The sequence below is a fragment of the Caenorhabditis briggsae genome, assembly GCF_000004555.2.
Source record: "Caenorhabditis briggsae complete genome, chrV, whole genome shotgun sequence".
NCBI classification, from domain to species: Eukaryota; Metazoa; Nematoda; class Chromadorea; order Rhabditida; family Rhabditidae; genus Caenorhabditis; species Caenorhabditis briggsae.
Genome location: NC_013488.2, coordinates 12,381,064 through 12,404,463, shown reverse-complemented (window position 1 = coordinate 12,404,463; position 23,400 = coordinate 12,381,064). Strand labels below are relative to the sequence as shown.

At 37.9% G+C, this 23,400-nt stretch overlaps 7 protein-coding genes across 7 annotated transcripts; 6 read left to right on the top strand and 1 right to left on the bottom strand.

Annotated features, from left to right (window-relative positions):
* Positions 1-1,759: 1,759 nt before the first annotated feature.
* Cbr-sna-1 lies at positions 1,760-2,553 on the top strand (the record flags this gene model as incomplete). Its single annotated transcript, XM_002637267.1, has 5 exons — positions 1,760-1,774; positions 1,865-1,944; positions 1,991-2,241; positions 2,291-2,347; positions 2,393-2,553. 5 exons carry the CDS (start codon positions 1,760-1,762, stop codon positions 2,551-2,553), a joined length of 564 nt encoding a protein of 187 aa, XP_002637313.1.
* A 455-nt stretch (positions 2,554-3,008) lies between these two features.
* Positions 3,009-4,722, top strand: Cbr-dlst-1 (the record flags this gene model as incomplete). The annotated part of the gene is made up of 7 exons (XM_045237829.1): positions 3,009-3,065; positions 3,118-3,157; positions 3,204-3,284; positions 3,327-3,589; positions 3,636-4,033; positions 4,085-4,535; positions 4,588-4,722. The coding sequence occupies 7 exons, from the start codon at positions 3,009-3,011 to the stop codon at positions 4,720-4,722; spliced, it is 1,425 nt and encodes a 474-aa protein (XP_045100777.1).
* A 366-nt stretch (positions 4,723-5,088) lies between these two features.
* On the top strand, positions 5,089-6,563 carry CBG19000 (the record flags this gene model as incomplete). Its single annotated transcript, XM_002637265.2, has 7 exons — positions 5,089-5,094; positions 5,142-5,278; positions 5,323-5,474; positions 5,522-5,764; positions 5,813-5,920; positions 5,967-6,155; positions 6,202-6,563. The coding sequence occupies 7 exons, from the start codon at positions 5,089-5,091 to the stop codon at positions 6,561-6,563; spliced, it is 1,197 nt and encodes a 398-aa protein (XP_002637311.2).
* Positions 6,564-7,859: 1,296 nt separating this feature from the next.
* On the bottom strand, positions 7,860-9,008 carry CBG18999 (the record flags this gene model as incomplete). Its single annotated transcript, XM_045237828.1, has 3 exons — positions 7,860-8,093; positions 8,277-8,499; positions 8,689-9,008. 3 exons carry the CDS (start codon positions 9,006-9,008, stop codon positions 7,860-7,862), a joined length of 777 nt encoding a protein of 258 aa, XP_045096633.1.
* Positions 9,009-11,417: 2,409 nt separating this feature from the next.
* CBG18998 lies at positions 11,418-12,807 on the top strand (the record flags this gene model as incomplete). Its single annotated transcript, XM_002637263.1, has 6 exons — positions 11,418-11,468; positions 11,512-11,660; positions 11,708-11,909; positions 11,954-12,069; positions 12,118-12,617; positions 12,665-12,807. The coding sequence occupies 6 exons, from the start codon at positions 11,418-11,420 to the stop codon at positions 12,805-12,807; spliced, it is 1,161 nt and encodes a 386-aa protein (XP_002637309.1).
* Positions 12,808-16,702: 3,895 nt separating this feature from the next.
* Positions 16,703-18,369, top strand: CBG18997 (the record flags this gene model as incomplete). The annotated part of the gene is made up of 6 exons (XM_002637262.2): positions 16,703-16,813; positions 17,470-17,626; positions 17,672-17,774; positions 17,828-17,965; positions 18,015-18,127; positions 18,173-18,369. 6 exons carry the CDS (start codon positions 16,703-16,705, stop codon positions 18,367-18,369), a joined length of 819 nt encoding a protein of 272 aa, XP_002637308.2.
* A 2,409-nt stretch (positions 18,370-20,778) lies between these two features.
* Positions 20,779-21,155, top strand: Cbr-mtl-1 (the record flags this gene model as incomplete). The annotated part of the gene is made up of 2 exons (XM_002637261.1): positions 20,779-20,785; positions 20,944-21,155. 2 exons carry the CDS (start codon positions 20,779-20,781, stop codon positions 21,153-21,155), a joined length of 219 nt encoding a protein of 72 aa, XP_002637307.1.
* Between the last annotated feature and the right edge of the window lie 2,245 nt (positions 21,156-23,400).

Below are 23,400 nucleotides of genomic sequence, written 5' to 3'. Positions count from 1 at the left end.
GAATAGCTCATTGAGAACGAAGATTTTTGGATGTGCAGAAGCAACAGGAAACTGAAAACAGTTGCTCATAACATGATTCCAATTGAAGATGCCATGAAAAACAAAGTGTTTTATAAACGAACAAATTAGTTCGATAAATATTGATGTTGCTGAATTTTATAAAAATCTAGTTAACTAGTTCCTACTAGTAGGCTTACTGGACGTCTTCGATTACTTTGTTTAATATATTGCTTACTACTGTATTCTCTTCTCTTCCCTACGTTGTCTACATAAAACAATTAATAAGTTTTTAATATTTTCTTTCCTTAATTCAGCTTATCAAATTCCATTTTCTCTCCAGAATATGCGATGCGAGTCTGCTTTCAACATGTTTTGCCGGTACCAGATTCGATATTCCATTTCGCCGCGAAAATTTTGAACAACAAGATTTTGAAAAACAAAATTTTTCTGCATTTTTTTTCTACTTTATCAGGTTTACAGTTCATCTATTACTTCATATTTCCAGATATCCGCGTATCTTTCGTCTTTCAGAATCAACGTCATTTTTGTGTGAATCCCAAATGTCCAGGAAATCGTCGAGTGCATGCAATAGTGCAAAATCCCAAAAAGATAAGACACTTCAAGTGACTTTTTGTGATTCAAAATGGAGCCCCGATTCCATTACTCCCTACAATGTGCTTCAGTATTTTTGCAATCTTGAAAACCCGTTTTACGATATTGAATCGGACAACGAGTTTTATAAAATGCAGAACAATCGCGGAACGGGACTTAAAAGCATGACTGGAATTCAATACAAATTGTGGTATTCGTGTATGCCGCTTCACATAATCTACAAATACTATCGAACGTCTTCCGATACAGGTTTGGTATCAGAATTAATTCTAATAAAATTTTACAAATCATTTAGTTAAACCACTCGCTTATTACAACATCATCAATGGTGTCGTCTATCAGGCACCCGACATGTACAGCCTCACTCAATCCCGCTTGCTCGGATGTCTTGAACCGCTTCAAAATGCATTTGAACAAGTCACCAAATCCTGTCAGTACAGTACGGTCGAAGGATATTACTGGGAGTTCAAGAAAACCGCAAATGCGAAATATTATGCGAGATATGCGAGATATACCAAAACCAAAAGAGTCAGCCAGGTTAGTCTTTACTTTTCTTCTTTTTTCGTTCAAATGTTTTTTTTTTCAGAAAGAGGAAAAAGAAGAGACGCTAGAGCCTCGAAGCACAAGTTTTCAAAGAGAGCGAACATTAATGGTTTTGAATCAACTTTTCGAAGAATATCCGATCAACGAAGCTATCGAAATGGACCCAGAGGAGGAAGCTAACGTTCAGGAACATCGTGCTAATTCACCGAGGTTCGCGGTACCAACTTTAAGCAAAAAAGCTGCTTCGTCTAAATGATTCATTATGATTTCTTGTGCAATTTCAGTATAATATACTGCGTTCATCATTTCGTGTATATAGATTTTATTCGCTCAACTATTTTTAAAATAAAGTTTGACTCTTTTTGAATAAACGCTGAAAACCTTCGGAGGTGTGCGCGCACACGAGTTTCGAGTTTCGTTAAACAAGGCGCACTACGACACTCCGACATTCCGATAACTTTTTCGCCAATTTTGGGTGCCGTTTTCTTTGCAACCGGCGCAGAGTTTTGAATTAAATTCAGTGTCTCAAAACGATTGAAAAACGACATTTTTCCGAAACTTTATTGATTTCGTTAAGCTTTAAAAATTTTTGATCGTTTTGAGCATGGCGGATAAGAAGGTAGGTCGGCAAGCGCCTGCCCTCGGATATTAACGATATCACATCTATGAGCCATAGTTTTGTTCCAATTTAATTGTTAATAATTTTCAGGATTATGCAGCCATCGTCGAACTCGAGAAGCAAATCGCCGACAATGCGTCAAACTTTCAAAAATGGAAAAATGCGAATGCGTAAGTTTGGAATGAAGAATGCGTTCAAAGCAATAGTTTTTTTCAGATTACAAAGAGGATCGGTAGAGTACAATGATGGTGTCACACGATTCACAGATTGGGACCGAGATCTACGAGCGAGGCTTGCAGCTCATCAAGGAATAAATGTCGAATCAGGTCCGAAAAGTATTGACGCAGTGCTCGACGAACTTCTTGACAAAGTTGACTTGACGGGTTTTGCACAAGCGATCCAAATCGCCAACACAGCAGATCCAACCTTCTATCCAAGTTTGAATCAAGGATTCCTAAACTTCAAGAGTAAGCTATTCTTTTTGGTTTCTTCTCTAATAATCGCTTCTGGCTACAGTGAAACCGACAAAACCTGTCTTCCAAATGACGAGGCCTCAATATTATCCGGCTTTTGGTAAGTGCATCATACAAATTCTGATGAAAAAATTACACCTTTCAGCATCTAGTCCATATGCCTATGCCGCTCCACAAGTTGCACCACCTACTGTACCAGTATTCAGAACCATCCCAAGCAACATTATCACACTCCAACGACCAGTTTCACCAGTCCGTGACTATCAGAAAAAGACTGGAGCACCATTCCGCGACTTCAGCGTCTGAAAGAAGAAAAGCCATGCATTCAATGATTTCACTGCTTCAATTGTCAATTTGAAATGTTCCGTTGATCTGTTTATATATCAAAAATCTCAAATGAAACTACTTATATCATTCGTCTTTCTTATCTGTCGTTTAACATGTCACTGGCTACATAAAACTGGTTTTTATCTTTGCTAGTTTACTGGCAAAATCTTGGACATATAGAAACACGTGGTTGTTTCTGAAATTCGAACGATAGCTGGTCATAAACTAAAAACCAACAAATTCTGGCAAGCGTGCGGCGGTCTTGCGAAAAGCGCGCGCGCTCATTGCAAACCAGCGCCCGTCTGGTCACGCCCACTTCTCGAATTGTTGCAATCCGGCTCAAACTGTCACTTGGTCTTTGCTCAAAGAGATTCAGACTCTCAAGACGAAGAAACAATTTTTTACTTTGAGAATTTTTTACAGGGTAACCAAAAATGCTAGGAAGACGCGCAGTATCAGTTCATCGGTTCCTCTCGATAACAGCGAGACAAGTGAGTCAATTTTAAAATATAAAATACTGGTTTCATTCAAATCAAGCTTTAGGGTGTCACTGCTGCTTCATCTGTTCAACCAACACTTCAAGGTGATTTTTCTATGTGTTCCGCCTAATTCAAATTTTATTTATTCAGCCAAAGCAAGTCTTCTGGAGCCACTCGTCCAAAATGTGAGAATCACATCTACTGCCAATTTTCACACAAGTGTTATCAGAAGTGAGAATTATAAAAAATCCTTAATACCAATTTTTAATTCAGTGAGTGATGTTATCACCGTTGATGGACCAGCTTTCGCCGAGTCTATTTCCGAAGGAGACATCAGATGGCTCAAGCAGAAGGGAGATCATGTCAACGAAGACGAGCTCGTTGCTGAGATCGAAACTGACAAGACCTCCGTTGAAGTGCCAGCTCCACAAGCTGGAACAATCGTCGAATTGTTGGTTGAAGATGGAGCTAAGGTCACCGCTAAGCAAAAGCTCTACAAACTTCAGCCAGGAGCCGGAGGAGGTTCTTCTGCTTCGGTTAGTGAATTTCCCTTATTTTTTGTGAAACGAAAATTGCTTTCAGCCAGCTAAGGACGAGTCTAAGTCTTCTGCTTCTGCCGCCGCTTCTCCAGCTTCTGTTAAGAACGATCCAGCACCTTCATCGGCTTCCTCATCATCAACGGCTTCCTCACCATCAAGCCCACCACCACCACCACATAAGCCAGCTGCTGGAGAAATTCCAAAGTCCGCTCCACCAGTCGCTCGTCCACCATCCACTCCATCTTCATCTACTCCAGTAGGTGCCGTTCCAGTCACCCGTGTCACCGTTCCAAAGGGAGTTGATCCATCACACGCAATCACAGGAGCCCGTGATGAGGTTCGTGTGAAGGCGAACAGAATGCGCATGCGTATTGCTCAAAGACTGAAGGACGCCCAGAACACATACGCCATGCTTACCACTTTCAACGAGATTGATATGAGGTTATTCTTTCGTGGAAACTGATTTTCTCAAAACTTAAATTTCTTTTGCAGCAGCCTTATCGAGATGAGAAAGACTTATCAAAAGGAGTTCGTCGCTAAGCATGGAGTTAAACTCGGAATGATGTCTCCATTCGTCCGCGCTGCCGCCTATGCTCTCCAAGAATCTCCAGTTGTCAATGCTGTCCTTGATGAAAACGAAATTGTATACCGCCACTTTGTCGATATTTCTGTCGCTGTTGCTACACCAAAAGGACTCGTTGTTCCAGTTTTGAGAAACGTCGAAAGCATGAACTATGCTCAAATCGAACTCGAGCTTGCGAACCTCGGAGTGAAGGCTCGTGAAGGAAAGTTGGCTGTTGAAGACATGGAGGGAGGAACATTCACTATTTCAAACGGAGGAGTTTTCGGATCTATGTTCGGAACGCCAATCATCAACCCACCACAAAGTGCCATCCTTGGAATGCACGGAGTATTCGATCGCGTTGTTCCAGTCAACGGAAAGGTAACTAATATCCATGTCTACTATCCCTGAATCACCATGATTTGTATTTCAGCCAGAGATCCGACCAATCATGCAAATCGCTTTGACCTATGACCACAGATTGATTGATGGAAGAGAGGCCGTCACCTTCCTCAAGAAGATCAAGACCGCCGTCGAGGATCCAAGGGTCATGTTCATGAACCTTTAAATTTTTCTATTCGCCTCATTTCTTTTTTCAAATTCTTCTCGGTTATCCTTTGCCCCTTTCACAAAGTCCTATTGTTTGGTCATTTGAACATTTTTTGAGTTTAGTAATAAATCGTAAAAATAGGTACGATGTCTCGCCTCTAGCCTACCATTCATTAATTTCGACTGTCCGTTTTTTTCTTTTATTGAATTCGATTCCTCAAATGTAGTTGCGATATTTCTGGATTAAACATTAAAAACCCTTTCTTCATGGTCAACACATTCTCAGCTCATTAGTTTGATCACAAAATACTTGATTCTGAGAGCAGTGATTAAGAAAAAAATTCAATGAGTTTTATTTAGTTTCCCCTTTCAGTGGAAGAGAAACATGCTGGTGAGTTTCGAAATACTTTAAATGTTTCAGGAAATTGAATTATTTAGAAACGGCCGGGAATGTTCACTCCAAACACAACACCATCTAAAATAGCCACGTGGACTGTTAATGAGACGACACCTAGAAAAAGAGGTCCGTCATTGGCTCTGACAGCGAGTCCAACGAAACAGATACAGAAGAGAAGGTTCTTAATTTATTTAATTTCATAATCAGCAAAATTTTTTACAGCGCATTTTCAAGAGAGCTCTTCAAGACATATATTTTCTTCGATTTGGAATGCACGGGGCTCATTAAGAACGATGACACTCGAAATTTACAAAATCGTCCGTTCGAAAGAAGCGAAGAGCACTATAACATCCTGAATCAGTTGTGCATAGAAAGTAGGTTCATTTCTTCTGTTTTCTTCCAGAAATTCCTTATTTTTCAGCTCGAAAAGACGAACTACCGTATATCACTGAAATGAGCTTCATGGCGATTTCTAGTGAAACTTTCGATGATTTAAAGGCCGAAAGAATGAAGAATCTGAAATGGAACGAAGAGAATCCGGATAACCAGAAAGATCTGGCAAAGTACGTTCCAGCGAATACTCATACAAGACAGATCAACCCAGTTTTGATGTCTGATGGAGAATGGGCTTCTTACGAAAGATTCAGATTGGCAGATCGGAGAGGTTCAACGAAAAATGAAACATTTAAAATAAAGTAAGTTTTATTTTTAGGAGTTTTGGTTCATTCGAAAAAGGATTGCCAGAGAAACAACTCGTTCAAAGAAGAGTGGCCAGCAGTCATTCAATTCTTCAACTCTTTTCCGAAACCAGCTCTTCTGGGTAAGATTCACTTTAAAAACAATATTCCAAGAATTCATACCTTCAGTTGGTCACAATGCTATAAAATATGACTTCCGAGTAATCTATGGTGAACTTCAACGAAACGACTTACTCGAGGATTACGGTATACCACCAGATGTCTACTTTGTCGATAGCTATTGGATGGCAAAAAAAGTCGAGGAAACAATTGTGAAAGAGCTCGTTACGGTGTGCAAATATATCAAGTTTCCAAAAAGTAATTTTTCATTCTTATTGTGAAAATTTTCATAGAGTTTTTTTAGTTCCAAAAGCCGAGGTAGAAGACGTCCTGTTGTTGGCTGAAGAATCGTGCAACGAAACTATCTTAGAACCATCAACTTCCGCAGACGATCATCCAGCGAACATTCTGGATTGGGATAAATTTTCAGTTTCTCTCCGCAAACGCATCCGAAAAGAGGGTTTCGTTAGAACCACGAATGGATGGACCTACAAACATGGCGATAACAAATTCGGTTTAGCTGCTCTCTACGAGCAGCTTGTTGGGGGGAAATACAGTGCTCACTATGCTCAACAAGATACCGAAGCACTGATGCACGTTTGCCTCAGCTACGGAAACGAATTCACTCAATATCTTAATGAGAATGCCAGTGCTGTTCCATTTTAATTCAATTTTAAATTTTTATATATTCTCTCTTATCTCCTGTACTCTCCATACTCGAAGATCTTACAATTAGTTAACTGTAATCCACGCAAAACTCATTCCTAGATACTTCTGGCATCTCACTTTTAATAAGTTTAATACAATGAATCGTATAAAATGTTTTTTTTTTTGAAAAAAAGACAACTTCAATTTGGTGTCTCAACTAGAGACCTTCCCTAGTTAGCTGAACGGGAAATGGTTTTGGTATCATGTTTTCAAACCGAATTTTTCTATGAAAAAAGTAAAGAATTTCGTTGTAAAAAGTCTAAAATATTGAAAACATTGGATAAGTAATCATTTCGGTAACTGATTTAGTAATCGTAATTCCATGAAAAAAAAACAACAACAATTAAATATGACGAAAACATAAAAATCGGCGGGTGGCCCCGCAATTATTGGATGACGCACTTGTTAGGCCTGTGGGGGCTTCATATAATTGGGCTCAAGTGGTTCAGTGGGTTTTGTAGATTTATAGAATAGAAGGAAATAAAAGAAAATAATTCCGATTGAACGATTTCTGTGGCGGTGGCTTCGACGATAGATTCGTTGTGGTAATAAGTGAAAATGTAACAAGTGAAGGGAGCTCCTTTTATACTAAAAGAGTCCGGTTCTGAAATGATCAGAAACAAATTGTCGGTGGCCGGAAAAATTGAAAGAATAATAAAAGATGTGAGGTAAACAGTTGATAAGGGATGAGCTAAGACTTGAAAAAAAGAAACACAAAATGGAAACATTGATAAAAAGGTAGGTGACAAAATTTAAAAATGAGGAAAACACAAAAATCGGCGGGTGGTCCTGCAGTTATTGGATGAGGCACAGTATACTTGCGTAATTACAACTTCAAGTTCTCGGCTAAAAAAAGATGGTGTTTTTATTATTTAGAAATGCGTTCGAGACATGCAGGAAAGTCACGAAAAATAATTACAAGAAGAAAAAACAAAAAGAAGGCGTTAAAAAGAAGTTCTGAATAAAAAAGGAATAAAAAACTAAACTTTCACACTGAATTCAGAATTTTTTTGAAAGACTCAAATCAAAAATGGGACGGGTAATCACTTGAGGGACACCATTTTCGTCAAGTCATATTTTGTGAACCAAAAAATCGAAGTCAAATGGACCCAGAGAGAGGAATGCTTTTTTTTCCGTCTGTAATTCGTTTTATTTCGACAAAATCTCGGTTTAGATAATACGTTACTGGAGAGGAACCAACGTACCTGAAATATTGAATAAATTATGGAAAAAGACAAATAATGATTGGAACCCTTACGGTATATCAACAACAAAATCAACTGGTCTCTTATCTGATTCATCCGGATCGTATTCCTCGATTTCGATCGCCTGCTTTATAAGAGCTTCATTTATTCTATGTACTGTATAAATGGATAACGTCTCCAGGTTATGATATGCTTCGTTCGAAATCCATTTACGTAGAAATTGAATGAGATCTTGTTCACTTAAAGTTATAGTGTTCAACCGTATGTTTCGACCGACGAAATTCTGAATTAGAAAAATTAAACTGATAATCAAAAAAAAACTTTACATGAAAGTAATCTGGTCCGCACGGACATTCTACAATAATGTTTTGGACTTGAAAAAATGGAGACTCTTTCGGTAGATCTCCAACAATTCTCGATTGGACATGTAGGTTCTGATGATCGGAATAAATTGTCAAGCTTTAGCCAAAAATTGTGGTTCAATAGTTTCGTCCTCTATCTCTATGTCTTTGACATTCGTAATATTTGGCAGACTTCCTTCACATTTCATCGATAGGTACAATTGGGTAGTTTCGGAGTAGAATAATGAACTGATATAATCTTGAAGAGTTCTCTGAACTGCCATTGGCTCGTTTGCACATTCCAGTCGGTGTAGAAATGTTCCGTCTTCCTCGCACCATGAATCGAAACTGAAAAATTTTAAAATTCAGCGTATATTGGATCACTCGAAAAATTAGTGGTTGAATGAGCAGTATCTGGTACTGTTACGACGATGTTCACGAGTCACCTTTATTGTTAGTACCTACAACAACTTGTTTTTCTGTTGAATGCGTTTTGCTATACTAGAACTATAATAAAACTGTGTAGTGAAAACTCACTTTGTAGCTGCTTTGTAATCAAGTCCAAGCTTAACAGTTACAACTTTTTTCAAGGCCAATTTGTGAACATGTAGCAATGACGTTACAGGTGACCATATATTATTAGCAGTGTTATTAATCACAACTCTAATCTTGAATTCGTTATACCCATGACATTCTTCGAGTCGAAACGCTAACTTCGAAATCTTCGTTCTTGCTTTTTTCACTAATAAACTGGTGCGACTGGAGCATATACTCAGTAGAATTTTTTCCTGGTAATCCAATTCAGTCACAACCAAGATGCCAACTACAGAAGTTATTGCGAGAAGATTGGTGGTCATTCTGAAAGGAAAAGGATTATGTATAATGACATTTTTTGTAAGATGACAAAAAAATCTGGAGGAGGGATAGAATTTTGCAAGAACCAATTATTAGGTTAGAAGGAAAGTAACTGTCCTTTGTTTTATTTGTGAATAATACAAAAAACTGATTATGCAAAAATTACCGTCGTGGTCCATACAAAACATGTTGCCATCATTCAGGTAACTTGTGGATACCATATCTCCAAGAGCTAGCTAGCCGCGAATCAAAATATTTTTTTTTTCAGTTTTTTCTCATAAGTGGTGAAAAATTCGTCACCCTCCAGATGGCGTTGTACATCTCCGAATAACCATTAATCTGATAGAGCCAAGTTGGGACTATAATTTGGTGAGGGAGAACCGTCCCATTGAAGCGGCTCAGGTCTGACTTGACTTCCGTTAAAAAATGCAAAACCTTATGTTGCACGGAAAGTCACTCCGTACCTGAGCCGCTTTGGCTGGTCCGTTCTCCTTTATCCCCGTGAAAGTCCTTCTATCAGATTATCAGTTAATCGGAGATATACAATGCCATCTGGAGCGGGAGGACTTTGACAAAATCGATGAGAAAAAATGCACCAAAGTAATACTTTGATTCGCGGCTAGCTGACTTTTACAGGGATGGTATCCACAAGTTACCAAAATGTTGACAACATGTTGTGGACCACGAGGGTACATACTGCTAATCTTGGATTAATCTTGCTTTTGTTTTATTTGTTTTATTTTTAAAAAAATGGACAGTTACTTTCCTTCCAACAAAATACCATCTTACTAATCTTTGAATTTTAATCACTTGGACTTTTCTTTTTGAGTGCATCACAATTTTCGTTTTCGAGGTCTTGGTAGGCTACCAAATCCTCAAAGCCAGGGCGTCAAATTTCTCGGTTTCAAAAAAAGATGTTCAGTATGTTGCAGAGATGAGCGGAATAAAAATTTTGAAATCCGGAACAAGGAATAAAGAATAAGGAACAGAATATTGTAAATCCGGAACAAGGAACACAATTTTCAGAAAATCGAGCTATTTTTGACAATTTCCAGAGAAAACATGTAGAAAAAGAATTTAGGATACATTAAACAGCATTTCAAGTGGTATTTCAGGTTCACATAATATTTAAAATTCAAAAATAAATTAACTGAAACTGTTCAAGTTTTCCGGAAGAAAGAGTCAAAAACCAGGAATAAGGAATAAGGAAGAAGAAATATGAAAGAAAAAAGAAAAAAAACAACCTGAAGGAAGAATAAGAAATTTTGCTCATCTCTGCTGGTATCAAATGATAAGTCTAGACGATTTCTTTCATAACAATAGGTAAGAGGCCGCATTATAGTCGATAACACGACATGGACAAGGCTAGATTGACGGAATAACCACAACTCTGTTTTGGAACATATCAATCGACCAGTATGAAATACGATCTAAAATGGATTGAGCTAATTAGCATGATTAGCATTACATAACCAAATCAAATCCTGAACATAAAATTTATTTCATGATTACACATTTACAGATTTTACAATATAGGAGGCATCGGCTTCTTTGGAAAGAGAAAATCTAATGAAATGTAGATCGGCGACACATTAAACATGGAAATACTTGATTCCTTTGGCACGGAGACGTGGAAGATGGATGGAGATGGCAGAGTACAATCCACCATTGCCGTCTGGGAACTAATTCCGTCTATCACCCTGAATTAGAAAAGCAACTCACTTCTTTTGATCGCAGTCCTTCGATAACCACCCAGTAGCACTCAAATTCTTTGATAACAAGGACTTACATATGGCCTGACTGATTTACTGTTCCGTATCCAAAATGAGCAAATTTGGGTGGTTCTGAGTCAGAAGTTCAGAACTTTTCTTTTGACTATAGATGGCTGTACAGCAGTGCTTCCAGAAAATTTCGAAAATTACTTCTTGGGTATTTTTTGAAACAAGTCAAAAATGCATTTTTTTTTCCAACAAAATGATGAAAATATGAATAAAATTTTTTCGAAAACTTAATAACACATTTTGAGATTCAGAGAGATCAGAAAAAAATCGTCTCGTTATTCACCATGTCTGAAAGTATATGTGTACCAATTTTCAAGAAATTCTCAAAGCTTGTCTGAAAACACCAACTGAAGAAGTACTTTTGGTCGAGATGAAAAACGAATATGTGAGAAATTTCACAGGCCATCCTCATCAGAAACTGCTTTCAATTTTTAATACATTTTACTGTTGGGATTATTTATCAAGGCGCAGGTCGTTTAATTTTTCTCCGGGTCTTGACACGAAATATAAAAATTTTTACCGTATACCCGCGCGTACTGTAGAAAATTTTCACACCGCGTGAAGCGATTTCTCACTGAAAGCAGCTTGCGACCGATTTGAAGTGCGTCTTCTACATTTTCCTCGTTAAATATGGCGGAGCAGATACAGATGAAAACCGTTGCCGATGTTAAATTTCCTTCAGTAAGTTTTTGAATCCAGTTCTTCCGAGTTTCTTTCGTTGCAGATCGTGTTCTCTCCAATCGCAACATCGTCGCCGAAACTGACCAGAATGCGCTTACCGATAAACCGTGATCAATCCTGGACGTCATCATCTGATGAATCTGTTGGCAATGTAACTGCTCGTATACTTACAGGAATCGACGAGTTACACGTGTAGGCGTTGTCTTATACTTTTTGAGTTGAGAAGGATTGAGTTTCAGAGACACATCAAAAATGGAAAATGAGATCGATACTTCTTCTTGTTCGATTCATACTGCACTCGAATACGTCCACCCCAAAGTTTTTCAAAAGAAGAGTTTATCTGAGAAAATCACTCGCGAAGAGCTTCGTTCGGCGATCGCCGCTTGCAAAATTTCGGAAGATAACTACACGAAAACTGAAGCCGATCTATATGCATTAGTGGTGAGTTTCGAAGTAATAAATCTGAACTCATTTTGAAAGTTTAGACTACTGAACGGATTCTGTGGAATGCCGGCCGAACATGGAGTGGGACGATGCCAGTCGAAAACAGAGATGATCTCAACAAGTATGCTAGAAATGCATGTGATGATTTCTATATGAGGTGAGTAAGAAAAGCATATAAGTTTTAAAGAGTTTTTGTACTTTCCAGGTGTACTGGCCAGCTTTGCATCGATGAATTTCAGCACATCAGTCATACTAGAGGTAGATACGATTTTCAATCAGTTGCTATCTACTGCTTCGAGAAAGGAATGCCCTCCTCAATTATCAGTAGAGTCTTCGCGAAAAATCTCGTACGCCGATCAACCGGTGAATACTTGGATGATATGGAAATGACATGGTTGCTATTCGCCATGGTTGGGACCGACGAAGTGCAATCTGTGGAGTACTGGTTCCGTGTACTAGATGTACACTGCACTGGCGTTCTTTCCGTCGCAGTTTTAGAAGAATTTTATGCAGACATCACCAAGTATCTTGCTCATGAGAACGTCGCATCTCTGCCGTTTTCAAATGTAATCGCACAATTTTCTGATATTCTTGGGACGCAACACTGGACATTGCGATCATTCAAAGAGAACCGGGAGCTTGTTTACCGTGTCATCAATGGATTCACCAACGCCTTTCGATTCCTAGAACAAGAAATAAACGAGAGTTAGTTTGATCGTTCAGTTTGTATAACTTCCCGATCCGTTTTGCAGAAACCAATGGTGAGCGTGTCGATGACGAAGAATTCGGACAGGGACAGCGAACGCGTTGGCAACGCTTGATCGACCACGAGTACGACGACTTCTATCATCAAACTCACTCTTCATCTACCGAAACTTCGAATATTACAGCTTAATTCCCAGCAGAACTAATACAATTTATTATCGTGTAAATATAATCAATCCCATCCCTTCTTTCTAAATGCTTGCCCCCCCCCCCCATCCATCAATATCTGCATCTTTCTTTTTTCACAGCACTTGTAAATTTTGCCGTTCCTTTCTTGTTTATGAATGAATGTGCCAAGAGCCTCTCCCTCGATTCACCTCCATCTTTACACCGCCTACGCTTGATTTTACACTGTCGAGAACGGAAGGCGTTTAAGGAGGCAATTACAAGACTAAAAACCGTGCCCGTTGTCTTGAAGATGTTGTAAAAGGTGATCTTTGACAGTGTGTCGTAAAACACAGGCATGGTTTTGCATACCAAAAGAAATGGTCAAACTTCAAAGAAAATTACTACAACCATTTTTTATATCAGCAGTTAAATAGTACAAAAGTTTGACTGAATGAACAATCTTCTTCTAACAAATAATCTTTTTTTTGCCAACGCATACAATGGCAGAAGACGTTCGGCTGAAGATAATGTTTCACTGATGCGTATGTCGTAACACTGTCGCCCTCGGCAAAATCGTTTACGCTGGTGGCGCCATCAGCTTCTTCTTTCCCTCGTTTTGCAATCTTTCATTTTTTGTAGTGGTGATGGCTACTAGCAGCTTCTCCTTCTTTTTCTTCTTTATTCTTCGTTGTCTTTCTTTTTTCCATATTCTTGGTTTGTTTTCTGTGTTGCGAAGATGGCATTTCCATCGACACGGGTTGAGACAAGTTTAGGTGGAAGCGCAGGGAATGGAGTGACCTGGAAAAGGGCAGTTCTTGTATTACTCCTTGTTTTATTGTTTTGCCTTGAAGAAGAAGAAGAAGTGCAATAATAAAAGGATACAATTAAAAGAGTACTTTTGTTCTTCATCTCTCATCGAGACTGTATTGTTTCGAGTGAAACCAGTCGGTCATTACTTTTCAAAGGGACCCTCAGAAGTCGTGATAATTCATTGTTATTCGCGGAATGGAATTTCCCCTCCTATTTTACGTTTCGTCACTCTCAATTGTTTTGGCTGATCTGATACTTGATTCGTCATCATGCGGTTTTTGACCAATCCAGAACGTTCGGCTAATTTCGAATAATTGGAATTGACTCAATTGAGATTGTTTTGACGAATCAACCCAGTTCAGATTGTTTCAAATAGTCGAGATCCGTATCTGGTTGTTTCTTTGTGACTGTAGGGTTACTGTAGATCCTAAATTTTTTATCCGATGTTTTTATTTCACAATCCGAATCTCTCTGGAAGAGTGTATGAGAAGACTGATCAACTTTTCTTTCGTTCGTATTCTTTGTTTTTTCTCCTCACATCATTATCCTCCTCACCACGCAATATACATCCAATCCAGTACCAATTATTTCTGAAAACTATTTTCCTCAATACTATCTGCAATAACTAACACTACTAGATGTCAGAAATCGCATTTCTCACCCAATCCATTTCAGCTCATTCCGTTTTTCATCCTAGTGTCATTTCCTGCCAAGTGATCTGATTGTGAGGGGGCGAAGGAGAGACTTTCACTTGCGGTTGCCTCACACCGAATATTTTTTCTTGTTTTCTCTAGATTTCCGTAGAGGTGATGAGAAAATCGTCTGTATTTTTGTGACGTCTTCTTTTCACTTCTTCTCCCCTCAATGTACCTTCGATTCGTAGGTTCGGTGGCATGGCGGTTGCCATGTCGATCTCACCTTTTATCTTCACTTATGTCGGAAATTTATCTTCTGATGATAAATTCATAAAATTGTAGTTATGAATTTTATGAATCAGCAAGCAGAATCTCTGTATCCTATTCCAAAGGGAAGTCACAGTTCTCTGATACCGTATTCCCCCCTAATAGAAGCCCGCCCAAAGCATCAACTTTGAATTCAATTATCTCGATTCCTGTGATTGATATCAAAAACTTGTCAACTGGCAAAATGTTCATCATAATATCACCTATATTTTATTAATTGACAACGTTTTGATATCTTTCACTGGAACCGAGATAATTGAGCTCAAAGGGATTATATTAGAAGAACAACAGAATTTTATAGAAATCATTATTGTGTTTTTTCAAAAACCTATCTCTATTTAAACTGATCATTTTTCTGATAACAATTTCTTTTTTTCTGTTGGAAAAATCCTTTTCTCATTATTTCAGTCTTGTCAAATCTAAGATTTTTATGGAAAGTCTAGACCGACCAATAACCATATACATTTTTAATAAATGATATCAATTTTATGATTTCCTGATCTAGAAATAAACAATATCTGCGCCTTCCCCCCTTGGTAATAATGAAACATAACAAGGACAACACTATTGCGAAATGTAGTTTGTAGCCGTAGCTAAACATGAGGGATTCTCTCTTTCCAATCCTCGCGTTCACTCTATTTCTCAAAACGAACACTATGCTTTTTGTGACTTAATGACACAAAAAACCCCCGAGACCCTTCAAAATTTTTGTGACTTTTTTATGGCTTTGCGGAGGTGTGTGGCTCTCGGAAAATATGAAATCCTAGAAAGTAATAAATTTTATGCCATTTTTCAATGCCTCGTTTCCAAATTCCTTCCTGGAGCCTACCGTACTCCATTCAGATTTCTCAAATTCCCATTTCCTGGTTCTTTTTTTTTCTTCTTTTCTTCATCCACCGAAAAATGTATAGTTTGTATTCAAAAAGTGCGAAAGATGAGCTTAACGACGGAGAAGCCTTTCTTAGCTCAGACCCCGAGATGCTCATTAATTTTTGACAGGGGACCGCTTGTTCTCGAAATTGAAAGCGCTTAGGATAGAAAACAAAAGCGGAGCGTATTTAGATTTCTGGTTTTGGCAGACAAGGTTGATGCCCGTTTTCGGAGTCTAGAAAAGTTTAATAGGTCCGAAACAAAATAGTTTTATTTACTTTTTATTGAAGAATTGAAGAATATTTGGCCAGAATTTAAAAATTACATAGGAAAAATAGTTTTCGTATTTAAACTGAAAAAGTTCGCTATTTCGGTCTTCCTGTTTTTTAACTGTACTGCTTCAGTAGAAATCCACCAAAACCGTCCACTTTGAGCACAACACAATTGTCTCGGTTCCTCTAAATGATATCAGAAAATGTTTAACCGATAAAATATTTATCATAATATCACAATATTGTATCAGTTCACAAACTGTTTATATCTTTCATAGGAACCGAGATAATTGAGCCCAAAGTGCACATATAGGGTGGGCTTCTATAATAGGTCTTAAAGTCCGAATCCATTTTTTGCTCACACTGTGAATTCCTCGTGTTTTCCTTTAGCTCAAAGTAACCACTTTTCAACTTAACCTGTTTGAATTTGTGTATTGACATGTGCTCATTTGCCACTTTCTTCCGATTTGAAGGGAGTCTACACAAATACACTAGTTCGTTCAGTTGTTTCGGAGGGGCTCCCGTGTCAACACACTCCATCTTTTCGTCCTTCTAGGCTACCACTTTATGATGACTAAAATTTGTGCCCTAGAAAAGAAGAAGGGGAAGAAAAACAGTCCCGCCTCTCTCATCCACTTTTCACATCGGAAATTACTTTTTACCATAGAAACCACCCCTCTTGCTTTTCCTTTGCCATATGATAGCTATTCCTCGTGGTAGCATTGTTTTTATTCTTTTTTTAACTTATCCATTAGAACAGACATTCAAGTATAAATTATATTACATCTGAAAAGTGCGATCTCGTGAATTTTGACCGCATGTGTCCTTTTTTATTTTTCTATACATCTTCTTTGTACCAGTGTAAAATCTGGTTCTCATTTCCTCTCGTTTTTATTATAGGTCATTTAACCAAATTTCGTTCTCTGTAATTTCGTTCTGTGACATCAGTTTCTTTTTCTTTGTCTCTTTTTACTGTATTCGTGTGAAACCTGAAAGTTTCAGGATGGACAGTTCGAGTATAAGTCGATGGTTTGAGTATGAATCGGGTCATGCGTGGTGTGAAAGTGCCTACAAATATCAGACGTTACCGTATGTTGCAGAGTTCGCAAACACAGTGAGTTTTTAGAAAAAAAGTACATAGACAAGACATTTAAATTGCTCTTTGGTTGGTAAGATTGAAATACGGCATTTCAAAATTAGAATTTCAAAGAGTTTGGCTTCTTAGATTTGATTTTAAGAATCAAAATATTAAAACTCTGCACAAATTAATCGTATACGGATAAGGCCATCAAACATTATCACAAAAAAAGCAGAAGATTCAAAAAGTCCAGATCATATGATATGGGAGGTATGAGCGGAAATCGAATATGAAATGATCACGGTTTTTGAAAATTCCTTAACGGAAAGATACCAGAAACAGGAAATTGGAAAAGCCAGAATGAGCACATGCTGGAGATTCTAGTAAAAAAGACAACGTTGCCTGAATACCTGGTGGCAATTACCAGGACTGAAAATCGGGTATATCTTCAGACATATCTTGGAAGGATGAAAACAAATAATTGGAAACTTGGCCAGTTTACTGAATAATTCTTTGAGTTTTCCCACTCCAAATTGGAGCCAAGTAGAACGCTTTATTCGTATGTTATGATATTACAAACTTGAGTCCCGGTAATTATGCGCCACCCTTTACGCCAAACAAATACAAGACAGAGCTTTGAGATTCCAAGAAACTTGAGATTCCTATGGATGACATATTTAAAACTTTTTCAGTGCACGAATCTCCCAATTATCGTTCTCCCACTTGTCAATATTATGCTCCTCCGAAGATACCTCCATGACGTAAACGGCGGTCTCGTATTCCCACAACTCCTGTTAACATTTAATGGATTAGCATCCACCTATTATCATGCCACACTCAACTTGTTCGGTTAGTACCTTATATTTTCTGTCATTATCAAAACTTTTTTTCCAGGTCAACTGGTTGATGAGCTTTCGTTGGTGTGGATCATCACAGTTTTCCTTGTAGTCTATATTCCGGTTATGAAGTGGTTCCCAGAACGATTCTCGAAACGATTGTACGTTTTTGACAGACGTCTACATAGATTTTCTAATTCATTATCAATTTCAGAACTGTGGTCCGATGGGTGGTCCTGATTGTAACTGCCGTTGTTTCTGCTCTCTGCTTCTTGGAACCAAATCTTAATGCAATCGCTCTGATGCTCTTTTCCATTCCCGCAGCAGTTGTTATCAGATACGAAGGAAAACAGTTAGTCTCTCCACACATTGTTCTGTTTAGAAATCAATCAATTTTGCAGGTCTGGAATCCCAGACATTGAGAACTTCCCGAGCAGAATTCTTGCTCTCTGGGGAGTCGCATTTTCCTTCTGGTTTGCTGATCGTCTTCTCTGTGACTTCTGGCTTTATCTTGGTGAGGAAGTAATAGAGAGCCTTTTGAATTCCATGAATATAACAGGTACCCCATATCTCCATGCCTTGTTCCATTTGCTCGCCGGTCTTGCCGGATACACAATTTTCATCATGTTCTCAATGATTGATATTGAAAGTCGATCGAAAACTCATAGATACACTGCTGCCGTTCGTTATTTCCCGGATAAGAATGGATCGATCTTCTCATTCCCATACATTTCTCTCAAAGAGCGTTCTCAGTAAGTGATAGTGATTGTATACATGTTCTTGTGATAGTTTTGTGTTATCTTGTTTCGTTGTTCTGTGCAATTTAAATGTCTTGTCCATGTCCATAAATGTGTATAAAGCTGTGATTATCTGTTTTGAGCATTTTTTTTGCATCTAAATAATTTTCAGCAAAGTGGACGTTCCAATTTTCGACTCGAATGGCAACACGAAAACTGTTACGGATGATATCCCAACATGACAATTCAGTGAAATCTAGCTCCAATTTTTACAATTTTTTTTCAATTTCTTACAATTTCACTAAGCTCTTCAGCTTTAAGATGCCTCATTTTCCTCCCGTTTTTAGTTCCTCCCAGTTGTCTGTCTATAGAGTATTTCTTGATCATTTTCCCCTCCATCTCCATCGAATTGCCATAAATATATATGTCATCTGTTGTTTTTAATTATATAGATCAAACCATGAAAAGCATGGAAAGAAGAGAACGGAGAGAGATTCTGAGAAGCATACAATTGGATCATGTTTTTCTCCTCCCATATAAACTGGTCCTAGATCCTGCGAATTCTCTTTAGTTCCCAATAATCTCTCAATCTCTTCTTCCATTCTCAATTCGTCTTTGTTTCAAACCGCCATGCCGTGTCCATGTGGTTAGTTCTATTATCGAGAAGATTCTTAACATTTGTGCAAATTTCAAAACTGGATAGTCTAAATAATGTCATCGATTTTGATCATTTTCTGGAGTCTGAGGCTCGGCTGTCAAGCTTCCGATCACTTTGAAAATTTTGGAGGGTGTGAAGCGGACCTATATTGAGAACTTTAAATTCATAGAATTTTCAGAAAACTCCTAATTTTCAAGCTATTTGCCAATTTCTGAAAGACACCAGTTTTTTTCATGTTTTCAGTACAAAAACGGGTCAAAAAGGGGGTCATTCAGACATCAGCAAATAGCTGAAAAGCTATAGCTTATAGGAACTTTCAAACATTCTGTGAAAGTTTCTAATCTAGGTCTGTTTTATACCCTCTAAAGTTTTCAAAGTGTTAGGAAACTTGAAAGCCGAGCTCCAGACTCCTGACAATGGTCAAAATCAACTGAAAAAACGTTTCTCATTGTCCGGTACTGTAATTTTGAACCTGTTCCAAATCAAACCTGATTGATAAAAATCTATAATACTAAATTTGGTGAAACTGGTAGAGAGATACTTGGCTGTCAGCTGGTAAATTCTGGTAAATAGTTGGTAAGGGTTCGGCGGACCTAGCCAGGTTTTGGTTGGATATTGCTCAAAAACGGCTGTCTAGCGGATCATGGTCAGATTTTCGGTCGGAAGTTGAGATACAAACAAGTTGGAGCCTTGTCATATTATAAAATTGTCAGGATTTGATCCGCTTTAGTAGCGGTCTCAACGGAGGCGAGACAGCAAAAATTTCGGGGGCAGTTCGGGGGACGAAATCGCGCCGCGCTTATGTAGACCATCGGTAGTCAGGCGCCTTCGCGCCCCCGTAGCTCAGCCGGTAGCGGCGCTGTACCCCTGAGCTGCCTGTCATGAGTTCAACCCCTCATGGGGGTTCTCTATGCAAAATATCAGGAAAACTTTTTTTGGTGTCTGGCCTCCTTTAATTGGAATCTGGCCAACTGCTGACCAAAAGTTGCCTCATTTTTTGGAAGTTTTCCGTTACAAATCTAGGTTAATGCTTTTTTTCTTGCTTCAAAAGGAAGAAGTTTCGACTCATCGATGCCAAGTGTGCAGAGTTTAAATAACCCTCCAAGTGTCCAAACCTCTATTCAAACCATTTTTCTCTTTTTCAGCTTGCAAAAACTGCTCATGCGGAGCTAACTGTAAATGCACAACTGACAAATGTTGCTGTGTAGAGGAAAAGAAGTCATGTTGCGGTGGAAAAACTGAAACAACGGCCGAGGAGAAGAAATAATTTTGAGCATTCTTGAACTTCAACCCCAACTCCACACACCCTACTAAATTCTATTCCGATCTATAATTCCTTCATTATCGCTTTCTTTTCTGATGTTTCAATTATAAAAATATTATTCCAAACGGAACGAAACACGTGTTGAATGTTGTGCTAGAAGCGTAACAACCAGTTGTACATGGTCAATAACTGATAAAAGCAGAAACTAGAACTGTGATTTGCAGAATGAAAATCTGCAATCCTACACTTTAGCCATTCAAAAACAAACAAAAACACGCTGTGAGGATGGAAAATAGCTTCAGAGCCAGAGAGCAAACTCACATACGTTATTGTTTTTTGACCTCCTAAAATCTTATGATCCTGCCCCGTTTGTACATTGTGACAGCAGCAAAAAGACCACCCCCTTTTATCAAAAATTTTTAAGTGTAAACAACCTAAAATTAAGAATAAAAAGGAAGCAAAAACAAGGAACAAGTAGCTCAGTTTGGCTGAAACAAAGTATCATCATGGGTTGTAAGTGTGGTAAGCTCTTCTTTTTTTAAGTGTTCATTTCCAGAACGTTATTCGAATTGTTGCACTCTGACTTCCGGTACAGAATTCATTTTGTCTAGGAATCCTGAAAAAAATTTTAGAAAGCAATTTTTTTAAGTTACCATTCTTCAAAATTCCAGACTGCAAAAACAAGCATTGCAAGTGCGGAGATAAATGTGAGTGCTCTGGAGACAAGTGTTGTGAGAAGTTCTGTTGTGAGGAAGCCAGTGAGAAGAAGTGCTGTCCAGCTGGATGCAAAGGAGACTGTAAATGTGCCAACTGCCACTGCGCTGATCACAAGCAATGCGGTGACAAGACTCATGCTCATCAGGGAACTGCTGCTGCACACTAAACCATTGAAAAACTGTTTTCAATTTTGTAAATTTGTAATGATTCCACATTTCCTACTAAACCTTGAATACTCCTACTAAATTTTTGGTTTTGAATAAATACTTTCTGTAATTGCAGTTCGATGAAGAAATAAACCACAATTTTAATTAATTACGACAACTTGTGTTTCCTTCTTGGATGAATTCGAAGATTGCAAAAACATTCTTGAATAGAGTTTTATGATAACTAATAGTAAGAATATCAGCTGGAAGCTGGTAAAGACTGTAGTTTCGTCTCTTTCGAACTGCAACATATTGTCGGAACATCCAATTTTAAGAACACTTGTTGCATTGAAAAGTTACTTATTGTTAGAAGCGGAAGTGACCAAGTTGAAAACATTCACAATGTGCCGAATTTCAGACCTTTACCTAATTTTTGTAGATCGAGATCTACATTTTATCAAGCATTCCGTAAAACCTGTGTTAGACCTGTGTTAGACGAGTTTCTTTGATAAGAAGGTCCCTCGAACCTCCTGGAATTATACATTTCAGTGAAAAATAGGCCGGAAATTCTCCAATTTCCTTTCCGGATTGTTGAAAAACGTTTTTCAAAATTGCTCAATTTTAGTGAAGCTAATATACATTTTCATGAAGTTCCAACAAGATTTTATCGAATTTTTGATGAAAGTCCGGAGAAAATCATCCTATTTAAAAACCCCTGTAATAGAAGCCCACCTGTTTTACCTTGGAACAATAGAAGAACCCCTTCTAGTACTGATTTTGTGATATATTTCCTGGGGCACATTTCTATTTTTTTTCACTCTCATCTAAATTCCTGATTTGCAATTTCTCCCTGGATCAATCTTCGTCGAAAAATATTTTTTGATTTTTTTTTCGAATTCTATTCAGTTTTAAACCATGATTTTACCTATCCACTAATCTGCTTGTTTGGAAAAGTAGGTAACATGAACAGCGGGGTTGGTTGACAATACTTTTGTTCTTCTTTTTTTTTCACTAATATCTAGAAAATACGAGGAAAACTCTTTTCTTCCTAGTGTTAGTTTCGAAATATTCCAATTTATAAACCCGTTATACTCAGGTAATTTTCAGGGAGTCATCCAATGAGCATATGAGAGACTCCCTGAAATATGGGAGTAGCCCAAAGGTTAAGGGAGTTACGCTTCGCATTTGGGAGTTTCCCGGTTCGGAAGGTTGATAGGAGCTAAACAGGATCTCCCATGTACCGGTTTGCTCCCATCAACCTCCCGAACGGGGTAACTCCCAAATTTGAAAAGTGATTCCCTGAAAGTTACCCGAGTAGAGATCATTCCAAATCTTACTATTAATCCAATAATAATAATTCAATTAACCTTTAGTGAGGACCTAAAAATAGTCATAAATCTTTGATCATGTCAAAGGTCTTGATCATTGACGTCATTAAAAATGGATTTTGTCAGTAGCCTCACAACTGAAAAGACCAAAAACTGTTACTCTCGTCTACATAGAAGTGCTACGTTCACCGTTGGATAATCGCTCGAGTTTTTTTTTTCTCAAACATCAAAATTTCTTTCAACTTTGTAAAAATCAAACAATCATCAATGTTTCCTGTGATTCACTTTTAAAAATCATTGTGTCTATACCTGAATGTAAACTTTTGAAAATCAAATTGTCCTATTAAATTTTATATGTTTGTTGAATGAAAAAATCGAATCATCACAAAAAATAACCAGAAAACATTGAAAAAACAAAGAGAAAGTTTTACATCAATGGAACAAACAGATTAGTGTCTCTCACGACTCTGGTCATTTTTCGGGTGGACAATTCTCGTCATTTTTTTGACCTTTTTGTTCATCCAGAAGAACGTTTTCTCGCATACTTCTGATTTGTAATCTCAATTCGGCGAATACATTCTGATCTATGATGGCGTTGTGATTCTTTTTTTCGCGTAATAGATATCTTTGAATTGGAGGGGAAGTAGAAGACTTGTTCTTTACAAATTATCATGTCATCAAAATATATAGAAAATTTGGTGGGGAGGAGACAATAGAAATGATAGAATAGGTCGAGACTGTCTGTTACTTTTGATTCAAAATCAATTGATCTACATCTTTTCAACTCGTCTCAAACTTTGATGATTTCAGTAGACGAAAAGTTTCATTTTCACATTTCTTGAGAAACTCTTTTTGAAATGTCACTAAATCGTATGAATACCGTAAAACCTCTAATAGAACGACACCCGGAACGTCCACTTTGAGCCTATATATCTCA